The sequence below is a fragment of the Parasteatoda tepidariorum genome, chromosome 6 (genome assembly GCF_982258835.1).
Source record: "Parasteatoda tepidariorum strain Cologne lab strain chromosome 6, Ptep-v5.0, whole genome shotgun sequence".
Taxonomy (NCBI): domain Eukaryota; kingdom Metazoa; phylum Arthropoda; class Arachnida; order Araneae; family Theridiidae; genus Parasteatoda; species Parasteatoda tepidariorum.
The window spans coordinates 17,253,251-17,263,418 of NC_141760.1; the positions used below are offsets into that span (position 1 = coordinate 17,253,251).

Below are 10,168 nucleotides of genomic sequence, written 5' to 3' on the forward strand. Positions count from 1 at the left end.
CAAATTATGCATCGTTGTACGACAGATCGTATGGTTTTTCTACCTCTAATAATCCAAAATCTCTCTCTGAGGATAATCAATAAGGTCTGAGTTCCAGCATGCTAAGTGTAGTTGTTCGATCATACGCAACACTATCAGATGTTTTGACGGTAAAATTATCGGAAAGGTATATTCTTGTGAATTTTGTGAATCCAGAACTCTAGACTTCATTCTTAAAATACCATCCTCGTCGAGAAAAACTTGAAGGTTTTTAAGATCTTTCTTTCGCTGTTCTTCATCGAAGGCATCTTTCTGTATTATATAAAATAATGTTTTTTCAGCCTTTTCAAACTCTTCATTGGATATGTTTTTCTGATAAGTTTGACTTCTAAAATGAGTAGGTCGGAATCTCAACATCCAAGCAATGGTACGTACAATCATGGAATATTTTGAAAATCTATTACCCAATTCCGAAAGTATTGTTTCCATGTTGGTATTTTCGGCTAAAATAACAGTTCGCCTCCTTTCTCTATCAATTTCGTCGATGTCATAATCAGGGTCAGCTGATGGCCAAAACTCGGGAGATGTTTTCAGAAATTCAGGACCAGTCCACCACTGTGATTTTAGAAGCTTTAAGGGAAAACAACCTCTCGACAACAAATCAGCAGGGTTTATAATTCCTGGTACATGTTTCCAAACACCTGATTTGCTGTAATCCTGTATTTCTCTAACTCTGTTCTCGACAAATACAGACCAATTATTTCGCCTTTTTATCCAAGATAAAACAACTGATGAATCAGACCAAAAGTATGTGTTCAAATCTTTTATGTCTAAGGATTTCAATGCTAATTGATATAATCTTACACCGAGTACAGCAGCCATAAGTTCAAGTCTAGGTAATGTCATTTCTTTCAATGGTGCTACTCGGGATTTCGCCAAGATAAGATACAAAAGAACTTCTCCTTTTTCCTCTGTACGTAGAAATATGCAAACACCATAAGCAGTTTTGCTAGCATCACAGAATGTATGTAACGAGCTTGACGAGTTTATGATAATTCTTCTTGGTAAAAGACAGTCCTTTAAATGATGTACTTCATTAGTCCATTTATTAAACTCCCCTAGAATTTCTTTAGGTAAATCCTCATCCCAATCAGTTTTTAGTTTCCAGGTTTTCTGTAGAATAAATTTTGGGATAAGAAGTGCTGGCGCAGTCAAGCCGATTGGATCGAAAATTTTCTGGATACTCGATAATAACATTCGTCTTGTAGTTGCTCCATTCCAACTCTCTACCCGACATCCCAATTCATCTGATGGACGGTACCATTGAAGACCCAATACATTTTCTGGACAATCATCTACATCTATGCTACTTTTCCAGCCTCTAAGATTAAATCCGGCAGAAATCATCAACTCCCTAACATTGTCAATATAATGTTGAATTTCATGTTCTTCAGATACACCTGTGAGACAATTATCCATGTAAAATGTTCCTTCGAGTGTTTCGGCGATCTGGCTCAAATGATCAGGTGGGTTCTTTAGCAAATCTTTCAAACAGGCAGAAAGGAGAAAAGGAGAGCTACAAACCCCAAAAACTACTCTGCAGTGTCGAAATTCAACTATATTATTATTTTTCCACCAGAAAAAACGAAGGAAATCTCTGTCTGAGATGTCAAGTTCAATTTGTAAGAATGCTTTCTCAATATCTGAAGTTAGTCCTACAGGAAACTTTCTGAAGTTTGTTAAAACTAGTGGTATTAAGTCTAACAAATTCGGTCCAACTTCTAGGCAACCATTTAAAGAAAGTCCATTTTTATCTTTGTTAGAAGCATCAAACACTGGCCTAGTCTTGGTCGTGCTACTATCCTTAAATACTGCCCGATGTGGTAAGTAATGAGTTTTTCCCCAACAGTTTGGCGTAGGCACTAACTCGATTATCCCTTCATTCAACCACTCATTTATTACATCATCATAATCTTGAAATCTTCCAAGTTTCTTTAATTTTCTTGATGTAAATTCGAGTCTTTTCAAAGCAGCTTCTCGATTGGATTCTAGAGGAAGATGATCGTCAACAAAAGGAAGACGCACAACATAGCGACCAGTATTATTTCGTCTGGTAGTTTGCTCAAAAAACTTGGTTACCTTCTCATTTCTTTCTTCTTCAGTAATTATTTCTACAGGATCCAAAATACCCAATGTTTCTAACTTCCAAAATTTAGAAATTTCAGAGGAGCATGTCATGGAAGTCAGTAAGGTAGACATTTCGAAATTGGAACCTTGTTTGCTACCAATTAGAGTCCATCCTAGAGTGGTTCTGATTGCCAATAAATTCTTATCAACCGAAACCATATCAGGAGTAACAATTTTTGTCCAAGCATCAGCTCCTAGTAATATTTGAATGTCTTCTATACTTTTGGCGTCTTCAACTGAATAATCACTAAGTACTATATTTTTATTCTTGAGCAAGTTATAAATTTTCTCATCATTAAATTTTGGTATAGTAGTACAAATTTGATCAGTGCCAATTAATTCAAGTACCAAATCAGATTCAGAATCTTGAGCTGACAATTGAACTTTGAACAAATTATGTGTCATTAATGGTGTTTTCTTCCCACCAAATAGAACTTGTGATAACGCAATTTTCCCGCATGTAACCAATTTACAATCTCTCGCACATGAGTTTTTAATGTAACTCTTTTGAGAGCCAGAATCACATAATACTCTCACAGGAATCCTTTGGTTAGCAATAACAACATGTGCAATCAAAGTTTGTAAATACGAAATCGAACGATTAGATGAAGTGGATAAGGTATTTGCAATTTCCGGTTCTTTTTGGTCAAACTTCGTAAGATCATGATTAATAGAATTAGGACACATAATTGGGTAATGCGTCTTTTTGCATATTACGCATTTCACAAAAACTCTACAGGTAGATGAGCGGTGACCCGTTCTTAAACATTTAAAGCAGGCTCCTTTCTTTTTTAACATTGCACTACGTTCTTCAAAAGATGAATCTAAAACGCTAGCACAATCCTGTGAATTATGAGTTGTTCTTGAGCAGAAAATACAACTCCGATCTTTAATTTGAGAATTTCGGGCTGATACTAATGTAGTTGCTGTTGGGATATCTCTAGGTTTATTTATCCTAAAACTACTTTTAGTAACATTTTCAAGAGAGTTCTTTCTTAATTTTAATCTCTCTTCACTTTCGACTTCAACTTTTAAAAAGTTAAGCAATTCCGTTAAGCAATCGGAATGGTCAGCCGTTGAAACATTTTTAGAAACACGATAGCGATCCCATGTTTTAAAAGTGATATCTGGTAAAGCTGATTCTACCAAAGGAAACAGCATGGCTGCATATTTTTCTTTCGTTACGCCCAATGAATCCAGAGCTCTAAGTTGGGCTTCTAAAGAATCATATAATTCAGCTACAGACTTTACACTTTCTTTCTTTAATACTAAATTTAAAATTTCGCGTACGTAATATTCAATTAAAAATTCATCCTTCCCGAATCTTGATTTTAAAAGGTTAATCGCCTTTTCATAATTTTCTTTCGAGGAAGGAAAATTTTCGACTAATTTATAGGCCGGAGAATTTGGTTTCATGCATTGGAATAAATACTCAAATTTATCCTCATTATCCAGATTATCATCATTATGAATTTTTGAAAACTGTGACCAAAATCCAATCCAACCCTTAAAATCGCCATCGTATTTCTTCAGCTCAATTTTTGGTAATCGTACTTGTCGCTTATTGTAGATAGACAAATGAGTATCCCAATTACTTTCAGGTTTCTCTAAAGACTTAATTAATTCCTGAATCTTATGAAATTTAATCGAATACTCATTTGAATTCATTAGTTCTTCTTCAATTTCGGCATCATTAACGTTTTCTTTCTTTAAAAGATCATGATAAATTTTATCGTCTGCTTCTCTTAGAACTTTAAACTTTTCCGTAAATGATAGAAATCTTGCCGAAATATCTGTTTTATCTTTAATTTCACTATCTAATAATTTAATCAGTGAATCATATTGTTTTGTAAAAACTGACCTTAAAATTCTTCGTTCCATAACGCCAATCTTTAGTTCAAATTCAATTTACTTGTCGTGTCCGTGTTCTGGGCGCCAAATGTTGCAAACGGTTCTAAAACTTATCCAGATTGCATGGTTTATAAATGCTAAAGATTGCGTTTGAAATTATTAAATAAAGTACGAAGAATTAACTAGGACAAAACATTTATTATAAATAAAACAGGTAATAGCTAACGACAAGCACATAACATAAACATTCCATGAAAATTATAAAAAAAAAACCAACTGATGCCACTCACAGCTTTTAAAAATAACTAAATAATAAATAATGCCGCGGTGGCCAAGAGTATCATTTCCAACAGCACTGCATAAAAACTGTATTTATTATTACATTCATGTTGAGAGCAAAAAAAAATATTGTTTTAAATAATATTCCACATAAGTGGAGCAAATATGAAAAAGAAAAACACAGTTGTTATTGATTTAAGTATACATGCGTTTGAAGGCCACAGAAAAGAAATATGTGTGTGCATGTTTGTTTTATTGATGTTAAAATAAGTAAGTCATAATACTATTTTCTTTTTAACTATTTTACTCTTCTTCGGTGTTTCGTTTATTTTTAATTATTAAAAAAATTATTCTTTTTATGTATTCGCATTTATAATAAGATTATTTCCATATTTTATTTACTGGATTTTTTTTTATTTATTAACACTAGAAAGACGGAAAATTAGTATATACCTATATTGCCGAAAAGCAGTCAAAATGACTAGATTGTGAATGCGTCAATAAATTTGTTTAAAATTAATTTTTAACATTTTTTATATTATTTACAGTCCTGTAACAAGTTATTAGTAAATATTAGCAATAAAAAAAATTATATGTTGTTCAAAAAGTCACAAAATTCTAAGAAATTGTGTCATTATATACATCATTGTTTTTCTAATTGAAATTAAAAACAGACAAAATGACTTCCTTGTGCAATCTAGTGTTAAATATGAATTGGTACTTAAATTGAAGCTTGTTTCGTTCTTTTTTTTTTTTTTTTTTTTAGCTTTTAATAAGGATTTTTCTGTTTACAAACAGCATTAATTAATTTAAATATAACTTATTTATCTGTTGTATTTATTATTGTGTAATCACTCGTGAGAATGGAAAATTGAGAAAACTAAACCTTGTTTCTTTTCTAAAGAAAACAAAGAGAAACAGAAAGGCAGTAATTAGAAACACTTCAAAATTTCATTTACCAATCTATCTAGTTTTAATGTCTTTTACTCAGTGTTCCTCATAAGTGCTTTGACGGATTTCGATAATGCTTATGTTGTTTTTTTTTCCTTGCTTAAAATATTAATGTATAAATCCAAATGTGCGTACTTTTTTCAACAAATATTCTTAATAAGGGTTATTCATAATTCCATCCACCTCCTGTAAACACCATTTTTCTTTACTGCAACTGGTTTCAGTGGTACATGTTACTGCCATCTACCGGCAACTGCTTAAATTAAAACTTGAATAATTTCGGTATAATTTCATGTGTTCTTTTTTGCCCCTATTCGTGTTCGTTTTTTTACTATACGGCTTCGAAAGCCCGGAGGGAATTATGAATAACCCTGTATTAAGGGTAATCAAAAAGTAACCTGAAGATTATTCGAAATTTTAAAACACAGTTGCTTTAACATGAAACTTGAACCAAAAAGTATGAATGGCAGAAATTATTTCAAATTTATTATTCTGTTTCTATTCAGAAACAAAGTACTGTCAAAACTACCAGAATATGGTAACATTTAATGTTTCTGTCTTTTGGGAAACACCAATCAGTAATTTTTAAGGAAGTGCCTTACCTTAGATCATGGTTAGGAAAGTATCTTGGAAGTGCCTTACCACGATACCTTAGATCAGGGGTCTCCAAACTACGGCCCGAGGGCCACATCCGGCCCGCGGACAGATTTCGTCCGGCCCGCGGAGAGCTAGCATACTTGAAACCTCCTTTTAGAGAACATATTTTTTATAGCAAATTAAATTTAGTTTACTGAAGTGTTCTAATTTTATGTTCAATAATTATTAATATGACATCTACATTGATATGGTCATGGGCTAACTACTCATAACGTTGTTGTAGGCTTATTGTTATTGTTTTTGTGATAAGTTGGATAAAGAAACACAGAATTGTAATGAGTAAAGACATGCATGATATGCATAAAATTTAACTTCAGTATATAATAACTAACAAATTATTGAAATGAATCCAACTAACATTTTATACATTTTGAATAAAAACATAACTTATAACAAGCATAATGACATATGAAATACTAATGAGATTTATGTAATTGAGATTTTCCACTGACAATAGTTTGTAGTTGTGGACTAATTTTACTTGTACCAATTATTAAAAGAGATTTAAGATGCTCATCAGTTAATTTAGATCTGTAAACATTTTTTGTGTACTTCATTTTGGAGAAGGTCTTCTCACACAAATAAGTAGTACCAAAAACAGAAAACAGCCCACGAGCAAATTTATGCAAATTATCAAATTGTGTCAGTGAAAGACTCTTATAAAATTCCAACAAAGATGAGTTTTGATATTTGTTCTTAATTATATCACTGCACTGTAGATCAATCACTTCCATTTGAAGTTCCGGGGCTAGGGTTTCAATGTCAGTATCAAAAGGATTCTGAAAAATCTTAATTTGATTCGCAATGGCATCAAAGTCCGAGAAACGAGTATCAAAATTTATTTTCAAAGCACTCAAAGTTTCGATTGCAAAATCGATAGGAAACTCAGTCTCAGTGGTGTGGCTCAATATTTCACATGTTTTAAAATCTGAAAAACATTTACTTCGTAGTTGTGATTGAAACAGTATCAATTTCTTCCGGAATGATTTGATATTAGTGTATAAATCAGGAAGATGCTGGTTTTCTCCTTGCAATCTCAAATTCAGTTCGTTTACATGTTTTGTCAAATCAACATAGAATGCTAACTTCCACAGCCATGCGTTGTTTTGTAATTCAGTAAGAGGGCGATGCTTTTCATTCAAAAAAATTTCGATCACTGCTCGAAATTCAAAAAAGCGCTGAAGGACTTTCCCACAACTAAGCCAACGTACGGCAGTATGATAAGGTAAGTCATTTTCTCCAATCACTGCAATAAATTGTCGGTGATTCAGCCCAAAAGATCTGATAAAATTAACAGTTGATATGACTGGTTTCAGAACTTCAGACATATCCAAACATTTTCCCCACAAAGACTGTTGATGAATGATACAATGTAAGAATAATGGTTTTGAACCACCGTCATTTTCTACAGCCTTTGACACAAGAGCGACCACTCCTTTATCTTTCCCACTCATGTTTTTGCCTCCATCAGTTGTAATACATTTCAAGTTTTTCCATCGAAGATTCTTTTGATTAATGACCATTTCAACTCCTTTAAAAATATCTGTACCAGTAGTTGTGCCATGAATACTATACATATCAAGAAGTTTTTCATGCACTTCATAGCTTTTATCTACTCCTCGAATATAAATCAACACCTGAGCAGTATCTGACACATCCGTTGACTCATCCAAGGCCAAAGAAAACCACTCAACATGTCCATTTTTGTCGAACAGTTGAGAGGATATATTTTCAGCGATGTTTTCTACCCTTCGAGAAACAGTGTTTGCTGACATACTGACAGTTTTTAATAAATTTACCTTTTCAGGGCACATTTCTTCGGCTACTGCAATTATGCATTCTTTGATCATTTCTCCATCGGTGAATGGTTTTCCACGTTTTGCAATTTCAAGAGCCACACGAAAGCTGGCACGAGTTGCAGCCTCTTGTTCAGTTTTGAGTTTTGTAAATGAAGATTGCTGCGATTTCAATCCGTGCTTCATAGCTTCGAATTTTCTGTCCGCAAACTTCCTGTATATTTTGAGTAATTTTGAAAATGTTTTGTTTCATAATGACGTTTAATGTTATATTCTTTGAGAACGGCTATGCTTTCATTGCAAATCAAGCATAGCGCCTTGTTACTGACTCAATTACGAAATACTGAATGTTCCACTGATCTTTGAATTTTCTGCATTCACTATCAATTTTTCGCTTCTTTTCCATACTACTAAATCACACACAAAAGCAACAATTCAAATCAAAATACTGTTACAAAGATGTCTTAAACTTAAACACGCACAAACACGTTTTAAGGAGGTATGCTCTATTTTATTTCACAACAGTGTCATAGGAACTGACTTGTGGTTGCGCCACTAGCCTTCTTATATATTCCAATTACTGACATCTAGAAGTGAGTGGAAGACACCAGAACTTTCTCGAACCAACGAGATTATTCTGTACGTGCTATTAGAGCCATCTGTTAGCGATAGAAGGTACTGCCTATTTCCGCTTGTGTCCACCAGATGTCGTGTCACGTTACTCCTCATGGCTCGTACTCTACGACTAATCTAGAAATTACAGATAATGACTGGAAAATTAATAATATGCAGTGTTGCCGTTTTGCGGACTTTAGTCCGATTTGCAGCCTTTTTTAAACGTTGCGTACTTTTTCGGACTTTTTTTTTCATCAGTGGACTATTTCACTTTTTACCACCGGCAACAATGATAATATGGTTTTGGCCCTCGGAACTTACTGGAGTAATCAGTATGGCCCTAAGGCTGGAAAGTTTGGAGACCCCTGCCTTAGATCATGGCATAATAACAACTTATTCGGTTAATTTTACTTTTCAGTTCTGTGTTTTTGAAAACAAAACGATTTTTAACGCTTGATAAAATATTTTTTCTAAATATTCTAAGCATAAAAAACTAAATAAATGATTTAAAATAAAAAGTAATTGAAGTTGTTTCTATGCTATAAACTAATTTTGAGAATTTAATTCACTTTATATGAATACAGCTTGCAAGTATTCTTAAAAAATAATAAAGATCATTTTATTTCAACTGCAAAATTTTAAAAAAAGATTTCAAATTTGTTAATTTTTAATGATTTTTCAATAAAATTAACGCTAATAAACATATTTTTATCTAACTAATATAAGTCAAGGTGTTTGCCTCTTGTAATGTAATTTGTTATACTTATTCCGAATATAAAAACCATTTCCTCTATCACGTTTTAAGGTGCAGATAAAAATTAATTTTTCCATATTTATCTTTAAAACTGTAGTTATGTAGATGCCATTAAACAGAGATTCCACCAGGTTTAGAAATTAAAATGGGACAGTCAGGTCTCAACAGCACCGAAATATTTTTTCTTAGCTGCCGAAACGGTTCCGCTAGGCAATTAATTTTAACAATATATATACAGTGGAACCTGTCTAAATTGACGACCCTCGGAACCAAGTCAAATGGTCACTATATAGAAGTGGTCACTTTATGAAGACTCTTTAAAAAGGACTCTTTAAATAAAACTTAAAGAAAATGGTCACCTTACTCAGGTGATCACTTTTCCACTGTATATATATATATATATATATATATATATATGGGTCATTCTCACGAAAACTGTCATTCTTCAGTTCATAAAATCCCAAAAAAGTAAAGTGAATAAAAAGCTCTGAAACTTTTTATATTAATAGAAATATGTAATGGCATTATAAAGAAAGTGAATATCCTATAAATTATACTTAATATTTAAATTAATTAATTTTTTAAATAATTAATTTATAATTAATTAATTTATAATAATTAATTAATTAATTTAATAAATAAATAAATTAATTTAATAAATTAATTTAATAAATTAATTTGTTAATTTTTTAATTTATTTTTCAAATTAATTAATAAGTAAATTAATTATTTTCACTATTTAAAAAGTGAGGGAATGACACTAATAGTGAGGGAATGATATTTTATTTTAATACATGTTTTTATCTAAGTTACATCTACCTAAAGTTTGAAAATGATAACATACTAAGTATGTCTAATATTTATTATAATTTAGTCTTATATATTCCATAGTTTTTACAGGTTTGGGAAATAAAATTGGCTGGCACGATTGAACAAAAGAAAATTTAATAATATACTCATCTTGAATCATTCCCTCACTTCAGCGTCATTCCCTCACTTTATACACTAGTGAGGGAATGACGAATTCAATAAAATTTAAAAATAACAGTTAGGCCTAATTAATTTCTTAAGTCAATCACATACAATTATATTCATACAA

At 32.0% G+C, this 10,168-nt stretch overlaps 2 protein-coding genes across 2 annotated transcripts; both read right to left on the bottom strand.

Moving 5' to 3' along the window:
- Positions 1-45: 45 nt before the first annotated feature.
- Positions 46-4,047, bottom strand: LOC147807643 (uncharacterized). The gene is made up of 2 exons (XM_087166733.1): positions 3,672-4,047; positions 46-3,434 (listed from the first exon to the last, which is right to left on the bottom strand). The coding sequence occupies exons 1-2, from the start codon at positions 4,045-4,047 to the stop codon at positions 46-48; spliced, it is 3,765 nt and encodes a 1,254-aa protein (XP_087022859.1).
- Positions 4,048-6,320: 2,273 nt separating this feature from the next.
- On the bottom strand, positions 6,321-7,886 carry LOC147807644 (general transcription factor II-I repeat domain-containing protein 2-like). Its single transcript, XM_087166734.1, has one exon. It carries the CDS (start codon positions 7,884-7,886, stop codon positions 6,321-6,323), a length of 1,566 nt encoding a protein of 521 aa, XP_087022860.1.
- Positions 7,887-10,168: the final 2,282 nt, after the last annotated feature.